Genomic DNA, 14,317 nt, shown 5'->3' with positions numbered 1-14,317 from the left:
AATGAGAAGCTGCATATATATATATATATATATATTCCCATGATGATGCTTCCTTGTTTTGGCGCTTTTGAGTTTATTCAATGCTTCTTCTTTTTCTTCTAAAAAATCCGATTCACAATAAAAAATATATAATAGGGGATGGGGTGGAGAGCACAAAAAAGAGAAAAACGGTGAAAATAGATTAAGAAAACTCGATGATGATGGGGAGGGGGATGGGGTGTGAATGGTATTATTCTTATGGTACATACTGATAAAAAGGAAAAAAGGAAATAATTTTTCGGAATTCAAGTTATTTACACGAAAATGTGATTAAAAGAAAGTTTTTTTTTAAATTTATCAACGGGGACGAAATAAAAGGAAGCAATTAAATGAATGAATGGGTGGGAGGAGTCATGGAATGGACATTTTTAAAAAATCAGGAACGCAATGAAACGGGCGGTACGGGAAAAGGGAAAAAACGAATCAGAAGAAACCCGACTGAAAAGAGAATTAACACGATGGAATCACTGTTCATCGGAGCTTGTCACTTTTTTGAGGAATGGATCGTGCCGTTTATACTCGCCGAGCGCTTTCGACGTTTGTTCGTCCGGTGGGAAGTCGGATTGCTTGTGGTTTGGACCGAATTCGCGGTCGTCTTTTAGCGAGCTCTGGAATGAGTGGGGAAAATTGGAATTTAAGACAAAAAATTTGATAAAAATTGATTTTCTATCGTCATTTTCTAGAAAAGAAAGATAACTTTTCGAATTTTTGCTTATCGGGGAATTTAGTGAATTCTTTGCAACACAGTATATTATTAGCTCGGTACAGTTCTTACAAATGCGCTCCATCGAAATGCCGTTGAAAAATGTCTCTTTTTCTCTGTGTCTCTCAATTTCGCACACTATTTCCTTCGGTTTCGATAGAGTGCGGTTGTAAGAAGCGTGCCGTACTAATAGCACGGAACGCGTCTTACAACCGCGCTCTATCGAAATCGTAGAAAATTGTGTGCGAAATTGAGAGAATCAGAGAAAAAGAGACATTTTTCAACGGCATTTCGGTGGAGCGCATTTGTAAGAACTGTACCGAGCTAATAAACTTTTTTTTCAATTTTTTGCTCCAGATGAACAACTTTTTGCTTAGATTTAACCGTTTTTTTCTGTAATTTAGTGTATCCGTTTTCAAAATAGTACAGAAAGCTGAAATTTTCTAAAATTTAACTGATGTTTTAGTTGAAAAACAGAAAGTTTGGCACAAAAAAGGCAGTTTTTCGCAGAAATTTTCGAAAAACCGAAGCAAATTCATGCGTTTTGACTGGAAAAACTGAAAATTCTGAAATTGCACGGACTTTTTGTCAAAATTACATATTAGTGGTAAAAGTTTTCAGAAAGCATGATTCTCCTGTCTGTAAATACAACAATTGGCACGAAAATCCGGATTTGCCGAAATTTTCAAAAAAAAATTGATTAAAATCAAGGCAATTCCAGTATTTTTTCTTCTGTTTCAGTAATTTTTGAAATAGTTGTTTCACAAAAAATACATTTTTTATTCAAAAAATGAAAAAATCTGCTCGAAAATATAATTTTGGCTGTCTCTGAAAATTTTAAGGCATTTTCAGCAGAATCATTCTGGAAACAACACAAAACTCGGAATTTACTGAAAAAATTGTAAAGAAAGTGGGGTTTTTGAGATGAAAAATTTGAGAAAATCGATTTTTCTTCTAAATTTTCAATTTTCTGCTGCTAAATCTGGAATTATGTAGCTATTTTGGCTGAAATCTCTAAAAATTGGAAAATTTAACAGATTTTCTTTTTAACTAAATCATTCAGGAAAAAAAAACGGAATTTACTGAAAAATGTGAAAAAAAACCGATTTTTATCAAATTTTCTACCAAATCTTCAATTTTCTTCTGCCAAATCTGAAATTCTATATCAATTTTCATCGATTTTCTTACCACTCCCACCGCATTCTTCAAAATCTCATCCTTGCTCAACTCGGTCTTCTCCCCCCTCTCATCCGTCGCCTGTCTCGTACAAATGATATCATCAGGATTGAAACGAGCGAACAACTCCTTCACCTCCAAATACTGTGGATTTCCTTGGGCTCTCTTCTCAATCGTCATCCAGATTCGTTCCTTCTCCTCGTTCTGCGTCTTCTCGTTTCCTCGATCTTTTTGATAGGCTTGGGAGCACTCGTCAAACAACTTTTGATTCATTTCCATAAACATTTTAAGCGCGTTGTAGATCAGCCCGTGAATCGTCTTATTCCAATGCGATTTACTATTTTTGAACAACACTGGGAACATGATCGGGATGATAACTCTCGCATTATCAGCCACCAAAGACATCACATATTCATTATTCCAATAATAGAGAGCCCGTTCAGCGACTTGGAAATGAGGACTACTAACACATCTCGCAATTTGGGAGAACAATGGAACCATTATTTTTTGGAATTCATTCGGCTCAATCACATCGAGAACTTCCTCCAACTCATTGAGAAACATCACCTCCTTCGGACTATGCTGCTTCGGCCAGAATCGGAGCATTCCATTGATCACTGGCTCCGTTAGTGATGAATCTTTCTCAATGAATTGTACTACACAGTATGCAAGTTGTGGATGATAGACTGAGAGTGATTTGACTTTATGGAGTGGAAGGAGCACTCGGAGCAGAAAAGTCTTGTGCTCTTCTTTCAACGGAAGAGCGAATCCGTTGATAATACTTCCGAGAATCTCCAGAAGCTCGGCGATTCCGTTGTGTCTCTCTGTCTCATAGATGAATGAATAGAAGATATTATTGATTTGTTTTCTGATATACGCTCGATGACCCAAGAATTTTCCATAAATTCTGTGAAGTGTTGTCTTCAGAAAGTCACGTTCTCTCGGATCCTCGCTGTCCATAATCATCAGAAGACGGAGAATAAAGTTCTGGTCGATATATCGTTTTGCGATTTGAGATTGGAAGTCGGGACACTCGAGGAACCGGAGGAAGAACTCGTAGACCAACTGGAAAATGAGAGAATTTTTGGGTTTTAAACACTAAAACTGAATGAAAATCGCTGAAAATGAAGGAATTCAAGTAAATTTGAGCAGAAAATTCGTCAATTTCCGGAATTCTCATCACATTTAGTGTCGAAATGTCTCGATTTTCAAATTGAGACCAATTGGAATGAGAATTTTTGGGTTTTTAGCGAGGGACAATGCAAAAGTTATAAATTTTAGCAGAAAATGCCTCAATTTATGGTTTTTTAGTGTCGAAATGTCTCGATTTTCAAATTTCTTGATACAAAACGTCTCGGAGCCCAAAAATTGCGCATTTAGCAAGGAAAACTCAATAATATGAGCTGAACAATACACTAAAATTTAGATCTCGGCCAATTCTATGTCTGTGACTTACTACGAATCGTTAATGTACCACGGGCCAAAATTCAAATTTCAAGCAACAAATTCGAATTTTGAGTCGAAAAATTACGATTTTCAGCTGGAAAATCACATTTTGAACTGAAAAATCTCAGTTTGAGCCAAAATTTCCTTGTTTTTGCTCAAAAAAACCGCCGAAATCGCATTAAACTGCCTTAAATCAGAGTTTGGAGTCAAAAAATGACGTTTATCAGTTGAAATCCATCCTTTTGCCGAAATCGACCTAAAATATTCGCGTCACAGACATAGAACTTGCCGAGATCTACATTTTGGTATACTTTTCAGCTCATAAAGTTGTGTTTGAAGCGAGTTACAGCATTAATAGGAGTTGTGAGGTGTTAATGTGTAAAAATAGGACTTCTTTGCTAATTTTTGAAGAAAGATTCAATTTTTTTGCTGAAATATACTGAAAAAACGATCTTAGCTCGTTTCAAACTGCTTTTTCGAACAAATTCGCAACAAAACAGCTATTCCTAGTAGTTTCCTACCTGAAGATGAGGCCAAGCGGCCTCCAAAGTGGGCTCATCCTCATCCGGATCAAACTCCGCCCCAATTGGATTCGTCGGTGGACTCAATGGTCGAAATAAGTTCGTCGAGAACATATGAATGGCCTCCGGATACACAGCATCTGAAAGTGATCCCTTCGCCGCACCGGAAACATGATCGACGAGTTCGTTCAGCGCCGCGCGTTTCACTTCTTTAAATTTCAAGTCGCTGAGCGCGTCATTCGCGAAATCGAACACGACGCAACACTGACGAAGTTTCTGGATGAACAACGTCTCTCGTTCATCCGGCACCGCGTCTGCAAAATTATTTTTTTAACGTTTAAAAAAAAAATTTTCCTACCTTTAATCGTTGGCAACTTCACGAGTTCCCTATTCTGCGAAATGTTGAACATGCTACTCGATTGACGCCGCTCTCGTCGTGGTATCATTGGTCCTGAGATTTAATTGATTTATTTAAAAAAATATTTTTTTTCGATTTTTTCACGGATTTTTGGATTTTTGATGAAATTACCTCCTCCATAATTACTAACTCGTCCGATGTTTGTTGGTGGTGGTGCGTCGGCCGGTATCATATCGCCTAAAATTAATAAAAAATTGATTTTTAGTGTTAAAAACTCCACGAAAATGTTTCAAAAAGGTCTTGTCCGAGAGGAGTACACGCGCCGGGGGACTAGGAAACGCCACCTCGGCCCTGATGATTTAACGCGGGGGATTTGAATTTAATTAGGTGTTTATTTTTCGTATTTTCGCATTTTAAAATAACCCAATCAAACTAATTTGTGATTCGAAGAAAAAAAGGAGCGTAAATAGAAAAAAAGGGAAGACGCGCGAGAAACCGGAGAAGGGTAAACCAAATTGATGATAGGAGAAGAAAAAAAAGCAGAGAAGAAATCTAAAGGGCGGGCAAAAGGGCTCAGTGGAGAATAGAGAAAAGACAAGAAGAACGTTTTCTCTTCTGTGAGAAAAGAAGAAGAAGATGGGAGTGGAAAGAGAGAGCAAAAAAGAAGAAAAGAAGAAAAAGTTGGTCATCAATAATGTGTTGTGTCGACAGAGTGAAAAAATGTCAGATTTCTTCATGTTGAACAGAAAAATTGGACGACTTGTTCATTGAAAATTTCATTGAAAAAACTGATAAATATTTTCCAGACTTGGTTTGCTCTCTGTTCACACGGCGTCTGCGATTGAGTACCGAAACCAACCGCGCTCCGTTGAAAAAGCGAAAATTTTGGCGCGAAATTCAAAAATGCGGGAACACTGTCATAAATCGGCTCAAAAAGTGGACAAGTATCGAAAGAAACAGCGAATTGAAAAAATTTAAGCTAAAATTTGAATTTGCCTCCGGTGGAGCGCGTTTGAAGCAGTTCGTATAGTCAACTCCAAAAAGATAAATCGTCGGATTTCTTGCCTATAAATCGGCTTTTGAGAAGGAAAAAAACGAGGGATTTGCTTAGCTAAGACGGGAAATTTAAGAAGTGTGTCCTCATTTTTTATAGTTGGGCGGTTGGTAAAAACAGCAAAGTTATAACGATTTTTGTAGTTTTTAAAAATTCGAAAAAAAAACCATTTTTTCAAATTTCGGACAAAGCAACCTCGCTCTATTGATAGCCAGAGAAATTTGAAAATTTATAAAACAGGCGGCGCAAACTTGCAGTTTTTGCATGTTTATTAGCACGGTACACTTCTTACAACCGCGCTCTACCGAAACCGAAGAAAATTGTGTGCGAAATTGAGAGACACAGAGAAAAAGATACATTTTTCAAGGTAGAGCTGTGCCAAGCTAATAAAATTTGTTTAATTTCTGCCTGAGCAATCGCGCTCCATTGCAAATATCACAAAATTTTAAAGTTCTTTGTTCACCAATGTCGCTCTATTGCTATTTCTAGAAAACCCGCAAAACTTGCAGAATAAACGGGCGGTTTTTGCAGTTTGCAGCTGAAAATGATCAAAATTGAAAATTTTTCGCTTCTTACACTTCGAAACCTGCTGATTTTGAAAATCATAGTCGTTTTCTACGCAAAAATTTTGAAAAATTTGAGAAAAAACACTAATAACTACCTACTTTCGAAAATAGCACGACACAGATTTCTGATCAGCAAAGACCATGTGAATATCTCAAAGTCCACTCCCCACTTTATAAAAATGTCTCCGTAGAGCGCACTTGCTTACCTCCCAAATCCTCTGTACGAATCATCGGTATGGTGGGTGTCTTGCTACTTCCAGCACCGTCATCTCCCTTCGTCTTCTTTTTCTCCTCTTTCTCTTTTTTCTCCGATTTTCCGTTCTCCTTGTCCTTTTTCTTAGAACGTAACATTGCGGAAGCGGAGCCGACGGCCTGTAAGGAAAATCATTACGGTATTCGTATTGGAGCGCATTTGCATTCTCAATTAAGAAGAACGGAAAGAATAATGACATCATCAGTTTTTTTCAGCTCAAAACCAAAAATCAAAGAAAACGCGTCTCTCGAATTTTCGATTAACCCGCTTTCTCTCTCTTGGTGCTCGCGGAGCTCCCCCTCCCTCTTCAATTTCCAATTACTGCTCTTCTTTTGAAAAGAAAACGACGCGACGATGTCAAGAATCAGATTCTGATGAGAGCACACACAAAAAAAGGGTCTTGTAAGCGACTACTTGAGTAAAAGAGGAGGAGTAAAAAAAGAGAATGTGGTGTGGCAGGTACCAAACAAGCAATTAGTTCTCCTGGGGCTCTCCGTTCCATTGCGTGTCTTTTGACGGATTGGAATAAGAGAATATTCTAGACATAGAAATTAGAGTTGTTTGTACATAGCCGTCTAGAGATTTGTGACATAAAGTACTTGTAAACTTAGTTATTTTTGGATGTAGAGTTGAGCGACGCGGCGAGTGACGTCGGGTGTAATTTTTTGTTTTGAATTTAATCTAGTTTTGTAGATTGGGAATAGAGCTTTAATTTTGTAGTTGACAACTTTTTGGTAGCTCTTCAAGGTTTTAAGATATAAGCGGTGAAAGTTTAAACTTTTAAAACTAAAATTTTGCCAGAAAATTGGTTATGCTAAAAAATTGCCAGATTTCATTAAATTTTTTTGAATTTGTACTGATTGTATGGATCAAGTCAAGCTCTTCATTTTTGTAGTTGAAAATTTTTCAATAGCTATTCACATTCTTGAGATATGCGCCTTTAAAGTCAGGTATCTGGAAGCGAGAGACAGCGAGACGCAGAGAAGCTAGAGCGTCTGACTTCTAAGCTTAGAAGCAGCGGGGTTATCAAGAAAAGATCATTTTTGTTAATAACTTTTTGATAGCTTTCAAGGGTTTTGAGATATGAGCGTTTCAACACAAAAAACCCAAAGATGGAGGTTCTGAGCGTCGTATCTCGAAAGCTAGTGAAGCTATCAAAAAGTTGTCAACTAAGAAAATGTGTAAAATTAAATGTAGATTATTTTTGTAGTTGACAACTTTTTGATAGCTATTGAAGCTTTCGAGAGATGCACCTTTGAAATACGGTACCTAGAATCCGGAGAAGGGAGAGAGCGCAGAGAAGCTAGAGTGTCTGGCTTCTCTGTGTCTCTGCTTGAATCTTTTCAGCGACTTATCTTCAAAGGTCCATATTATGAATTCATTTTTATCTGTGCATGAGAAGTCCGCGCCGCACTCACGCGGCGGCCACGCCCATTTCTTGCGGCAGTGTTCAAAAATTGAACGGAGCGTTAAAATCGGGGTGGGCGTGGCCGCCGCGTGAGTGCGGCGCGGACTTCTCATGCACAGATAAAAATGAATTCATAATATCTCAGCGGTAATAAAAGTTATAGAGAAGTTGGAAACTACAAAAATGTAAGCCTAGTTTTGTTCTATATGGTCAACTTATTGCAACATGGAGTCAAAGTCAAAAAAATTTCGTCGGAGCGCGTTTGCTCATCTACAATATCCATTTTACGCCTTTCACTAAAAAGAGTAAAAACAACTTTTGTGAACAAAGTGGCAAACAAAATTTCTGTCTATTACGTCAATCTGCTTATTAACGAAGCGGATTTTCCGATTTTCCCACCACAGCGTTTCCGCGGGAATCAACAAAAGAGATGTGGTGCCAACACCAAAAACAACATTTCTTTAAAGAACTCGCAACACCAGGGGGTTTAACTCGTCTAGACATAAAAAAGGAAGAAGTCGTTAAAAAACTGGAGACACGTGCTCCGAAACACGATGGAACGACGAGAAAAGAAATGAAATCTTTGTGTCAAGAGCCGCCCCCTTGGCATCATATTTCCCCATATTTTGAAAATCAAAGAGCAAGGAATTGACTATTGTCTTGAAGAGAGAAAGTGAGATGGACCCAAGTCCCTCACGTGCGGAAATAATGCGCATCCGTCTTCTGTCTATAGAGAGAGAGAGAGAGATTTGAAAAATGACCGGGCGGAAATTCATTTTGTTACATACATAGAAAGGGTATTGTTGTGATACTGACTGACTTTACCTCGCTGCCCAATTTTTTGTGAGACTCTAGGTCAAATTTTGGTAAGAGTAGCCCAAAAACGACGTTAGTTAAATTATTGGCTCGGCACAGTTTTTACAACTGCGCCCCACCGAAATGCCCTTAAAAAGTTTGACCGGAACGATTAGAAACAGTTTGTGATGCTGTAGGTACCGTACAGGTCTCGCATCTACAGTAGTCGTTTGTCATTTTTAGAAAAGATGGTCGGTTTGGTTAGGAGTAAGGGCAACGCTACGGTTTTCTGATTCGCTGAGCATCGACTCCTGACGATACAGAGCGTATCCATAGCTTTGAGCTCTTTATGAGTTGTTGCATTTAGTATTTCTATGAGGGTGGAGTACGTTTTTTTGAAAAACTAAATTATTTCTGTAAAAATCAGCTAAAAATCACTTTTTCGATATAAAAGTCCGAAAAAATTAACCAAAACCTATCATCTCTGCAATTAGCACGACACGCTTCTTGCAACCGCGCTCTACCGAAACAGAAGAAAATAGTTGATAGACGCAGAGAAAAAGAGACATTTTTCAATAGTATTTTGGTGGAGCGCAGTTGTAAGAACTGTGCCGAGCAAACAATGTAACTGACGTCGTTTTTGGCCTACTGGTACCAAAATTTGACCAGAGTTACAGTAAGACACTACTCATCTAGTATCTCACAAAAAATTAAGGTATAAAACTTGACCAGGTAGCTTCATAAATTGTATTTTGTGAAAGAATAATGTGTTGGTATAAACCACAATTGGCACTATACAAAAAAGTACAAATAGAGATAGGTACAATCTTGTTTACACTACAATCTTCCTGAGAGCCTACTTCTGACTCTCTGAGATCTGAAAATCTCAATTTTATCAAAGAAAATTTGTACCACTAGAAGCTGAAATTGTAGGGATTCGGGACCTGTTTTAAAATTTGATCCAACATCAAAATGAGCGGAGATACATGGTTTCGAATTATAGTGATTTTTTCCCAATGTAGTCATGACTAAAAGCTATGTAACTCGCTGCAATTTAATGGTAGATCTAATCTAAAAATTGATTTAGAATCCTCATGTTTTCAGCTTTCTAATGATACAAGTTTCCAATCAGATCACCTCAAAAACGATTTCAGAAAAATGAAGAAAACACAAGTCAGCAAAAAACCACATCGTTCATCGTTCTGTTTACCCATTTTCTCATAAATTTTCGTTAAACTTCTTAAAATTAATCTTCAACTCGGAAAGGAGAAAATATTTGTGTCTACATGATTGACATGCTTAAAAGGAAGAAGGAGAGCAACTAGCATAAGATCAAACCTTTAGGGAGAGAAACTCGTGAGAGGAGAGGTGGAAAACTGAAACTCAGGCGGCTCATATTCTTATATTTTCTCGGAATCGAGATACTTGTTTGTTTGTAAATTGAAAATTGAGATGAAAATATAATTCAGCTGCTGCTGCTCGAGTTCTGATTAGTCACGAGGGAAAGGTTGTAGCTATTGTGTAGTTTAGAACGTTTTTGAACTGGGACAGTTTAGAACCGCCCGTTTCAGAACTACAACGGCTTTCAGCTTCTTGGTTTAGAACCGTCTCCTGAATTCAAAGTTTGTTATGTTTTGAGCGGTTCCAATCTGTACCGGTTCTAAACTGGACGGATATAAACCATACCGTCCTGGAATTTTTTCGGATTAAAACCATTCCGTTTTAGAACCGACTTGAATCGAGACTCTATAGGAAAACTAGGTTTGAACATTGCTCATTCTCACTGGTTGCACTTTTACAGTTCCGGGCAGTTTTTATTCGAAAGTTGCCATTTTAGAACCCTACCGACTTACTATTGGAATCATCCCGTTTTAAAACCGATACGGATTGGAACTATCACGGATTAAAGGGTTTGAACCGTCCTAACTCTACATCTCCATTTCAGGCGGTTCCAAGTTGAACCATTTCTAAGGCGGGCAGTTTTGAACTGTACCGTCCGGATGACCTATTTGAAACGTTCTAGAACCCTACCGATTTAGTACCGTCCATAACGAAAAAAGCTTATCATAGTTCATTCTCCCGCTAGCCGTAACGGTACCGCTCATCATGAGGCCCTCCCGTTTCTAAACTGACACGACTTAGAACCGCCCATTCTCCCTAATTTCTAATTGCGAGTCCTAAGAACGGTTTTAAACCGTACCAGTTCGACGATTTTAGCACTACAAAAAGAGTTGAGTAAAGATGACACGACACAACAGCGAAAAAAATGGAAAGTCAACCCCGAATAGAATAACCAAAAAAGAAAAGAAGGGAATTGAAAGTGAGAGCAAACGAAGAAGAAGAAGAAGACATGCTGCAAGCATTCTTTTCTTCTTCTTCTTCTTCTCCCTTGACGTTTTTATTCCCTCTCTCTCTCTTCTCTTCTTTTTCCTTTTTTGTATGGTGATGTGGCGGGAAAAGGAAAGAAGAAACGGAGCAAAACCTCGTCAAAATTCCGAGACGGACACGCTGATTGAAAATTCCCCGTTTTATGGGTTTCAGCGTTTTTTTTGTTTGGTTTGGAATAAGCAAACGGGCGGGAAATTGGATTTTTCTCACAAGAAGATTACGGGTTACTGTAGCTCTGGGAGGCCGCGTAAATCGACACGTAGATGACACAAAAGTTTCTGCCAAAAAAAAAAGAAAATAAAGACATCGAACTGTGTGTTTTTTTTTCTGTTTTCACTCTCTTCCTTTTTTCTTTTTCAAGTAATAAAAAAGTTTTTAGATTCTCACATAAAACGGGCAGACCACTTCTTTCTTTTTGTCCCCTATCTTCTTTTTATGTTAGAGAAGAACCAAGTCAACTTATTTAGATAAAAAAATAAAAAACAACATTCTTGAGGTAGAATGGTCAGAGAACGGTGTCACAGAATCAGGTTACAGCCGATTTTTTGAAATTATTCTTTGCATATTTGAAATTAGCAGATTAAAAACTTTATTTTTATAGTTGACAACTTTTTGGTAGCCTTTTTAGTATTTGAGATACATGCTTTTGAAAATTGGTAACCGTCAGTAGTTAGCGAAAAATTATTCAGTTTTTTTTTCGATGATCACTTCAATACAGTGTGTCTTCTCGAGACGGTCTCGAGAAAATTCTCGAGAGATCTCTCGAGAATTTCTCGAGAATTCTCGAGAAATTTTTCTCGAAAATTCTCGAGAGATTTCTCGAGAATTCTCGAGAAATTCAGGTCTCGAGGAGTGATTTCACGAAAAACTCACAAAAAACCAATTTTACTAAAATAAGTATGTGAACAAGTGTAATAGAGATTGAGATTAAATTGAAAGAGATTCATTTTTAACAAGAGAACCGAGTTCATTAAATCGAGAAAAATGTCAATAATAACTAATGGATAAACTATATTTTTGTCAATAAAGCTTTAATAATACAAATATTTGACAAAAAAAACAACGACACTCCGAAATTCCGCACCGCGCCATAAATAGTAAACAAAATTTTCAAAAACCTATTCTCGAGATTCTCGAGAATTCTCGAGAAATTCTCGAGAGAATTCTCGAGAATTTCTCGAGAATTCCTTTTCTCGAGAATTTTCTCTCGATAAGACACACTGCTTCAATAAAGCATTTTTCGGAGCGCTTATACAAAAAAGTATTCAACTACAAAAATGAAGATGTAGATCTTTTCAATAACATCCAATACAATTCGAAATGAAAAAAAAACTGGAGAGCGCTGAGAAACGAGACACTCTAACTTCTCTGCGTCTCTCTGTTTCAGAGACTCAAGTTTACAGGAGCATATTTCAAAAACCGGAACAGTTATCAAAAAATGCTCAACTACAAAAATGATGTACAGTACATTTTACACATTTTCTAAGTTAACAACTTTTTGATAACTATTCACGCTCTTGAGATATGAGCAATTAAATATGACTTGCTAAAGCCCAGAGAGCGCAGAGAAGCGAGAGCGTCTGTTTTCTCTGCGTCTCCTCCTCTTTTCCCATTTTTGAAAGCACGTATCTTAAGACACATGGTATCTATAAAAAAGTTGTCAAGTGCAAAAATGGAGATCTAGAATTGAGCATTCAGAAAAACTGAAAACTTCAAAAGCTCAAAATGTTCTTCGAACTTTCAAGTGATCTTCTGACCGAGTTAGTAGATCACTTGTTCTTCCCCCCATCACAACCAAATTTTCTCCCTTAAAACTTCAAAAAACTCACCCGACTCCGCAGACTCAGCGTCGAAGAAGCGCCAGCGAACATTCGAAATGGCTCCCGATGAGAGTTTCGAAAACCAATTTTGAGGTGATGCTCTTTGGGCTCTCTTCTTCTCGTGTCTTGATCTCCTGTCCTCCTGCAACAATTTGATTTGATTGGGGGAAGGGAAAAAGAGTGACAAGTGGCCAGAGAGGTTCAAAAGAAAAAAAGATGTCATCATATCTCAACGGGTAAAAAGATAATGTTCAGTAATCATGTATGACAAGAGATATTGAAGTGCGCTCTATTGATAAAAAGCTGATTTTTTTTGTCAAATTTGACTAAATTTGCTTGTTAGTTTCAAAAACGCGCCAGAGGTGCGCCAGAAATTATGTTTTTGACTGAATTTTTGAAGAAAAATTATATTTTCAAACGATTTAATGTAAAAATCTGAAAAAATCGCCAAATCTTAGTCGAAAAACCATCAAAATCGGTCGAATTTAAACAAGTTTCCCTATTTTCAAAAGCGCGTCAAAGGCGCGCCAGTAGATGCTCAAAAAGTGTCAAATTTTCCGTGAAAACAACGTATACATATGGTTCAGCGTAAAAATATTAAAAAATAGCCAGTTTTTGGTTAAATTTAAAAACTTAGTACTTATCATTAGAGCGCACTTTCCGGAGTTCCGCTGACACAACTGCATCCACGAATCAGGTAAATTCGCTCTACTGATAACGTTTTCAATATATTCTTAGAGCGCACTTTCTAATGGTCGTTACTGATAGCAGCAAGAGCGCTCTACTGATAAAAATTTATCATTAGAGCGCGCTTCTGAAGAAAAGTGCGAAAACGTGAGAGTCATTTGACGGTTTACAAGAAGCAACAAAAAAGAAACAATCATGTGAGAAAACTTTTCTCTATTCAAACAAAATAGTTGGAACCCTGAAGAAAAAAAATATTTTGGGAGGTTGGAGGGGTAAACATATGAAACATATTTACTTGTAGATAACGAACAGGTCATGAGGACGAGAAGGGCAATTCTTTTGTTTCTTTTTTGTCTGTTTTCACTTCAAATCACTGTTACTCGCTCAAAGATTATCGAATTTTATTGAATTTTAGATTTTATTGTAGATCAAATATAGATCTTTATTTTTGTAGTTGACCATTTTTTGACATCTCTGCTAGGTTTCAAGATACAACCGCTGAAAGTTTGTAGGCGAAAGCTTTAGTGAAAAAATGTCAAAACTTGCAGAGCTTGTAACATTTTTAGATCGCGTTCAAATGTTTCAACACTACATTCACGTTGTAGATCAAAAAAAGGGCTTCATTTTTGTAGTTGGAAGTTTTTTGATAGCTATTCACCCTACTGAGATACGCACTTTCAAAGCGAGATACCCAGAGGAGGAGACGCAGAGAAAGTAGATGCTCCCGCTTCTCTGCTCTCTCTCTCCTTCCTCTTCACTATTGAAATGTTTGAAGGCGCATATCTCAAAAGCGTGAATAGCTATCAAAAAGTTGTCAACTTCAAAAATGTGTAAAATTTCCTGTAGATCATTTTTGGAATAGACAACTTCTTGATGGCTTTTCTAGTTTTTGAGATATACGCCGTTGAAGTTGAGTGTCTAAAATCGAGAGGCGCAGAGAAGCAAGTGTGTTTCGGATCACATAACTTTTTATAGAGAAGAGCTACAAAAAAGTTGTCAACTTCAAAAATGGAGATGTAGACTAGTAGATTTAGAAAATCTAAATTTCAATAAAATTAATTGATGTGGAAGGTCGATACGGGCTCTCGAAGTTGAAGGAAAAT

At 37.4% G+C, this 14,317-nt stretch overlaps 1 protein-coding gene across 1 annotated transcript; it reads right to left on the bottom strand.

Moving 5' to 3' along the window:
- Positions 1–503: 503 nt before the first annotated feature.
- GCK72_016527 (uncharacterized protein) lies at positions 504–6,214 on the bottom strand (the record flags this gene model as incomplete). Its single annotated transcript, XM_053731549.1, has 6 exons — positions 504–647; positions 1,931–2,983; positions 3,886–4,199; positions 4,244–4,336; positions 4,415–4,480; positions 6,070–6,214. The coding sequence occupies 6 exons, from the start codon at positions 6,212–6,214 to the stop codon at positions 504–506; spliced, it is 1,815 nt and encodes a 604-aa protein (XP_053580462.1).
- Between the last annotated feature and the right edge of the window lie 8,103 nt (positions 6,215–14,317).

This window comes from Caenorhabditis remanei, chromosome V (genome assembly GCF_010183535.1).
Source record: "Caenorhabditis remanei strain PX506 chromosome V, whole genome shotgun sequence".
Classification (NCBI taxonomy): Eukaryota; Metazoa; Nematoda; class Chromadorea; order Rhabditida; family Rhabditidae; genus Caenorhabditis; species Caenorhabditis remanei.
The sequence above is the reverse complement of the archived record's forward strand: the minus strand, read 5'-3'. Positions and strand labels throughout refer to the sequence as shown.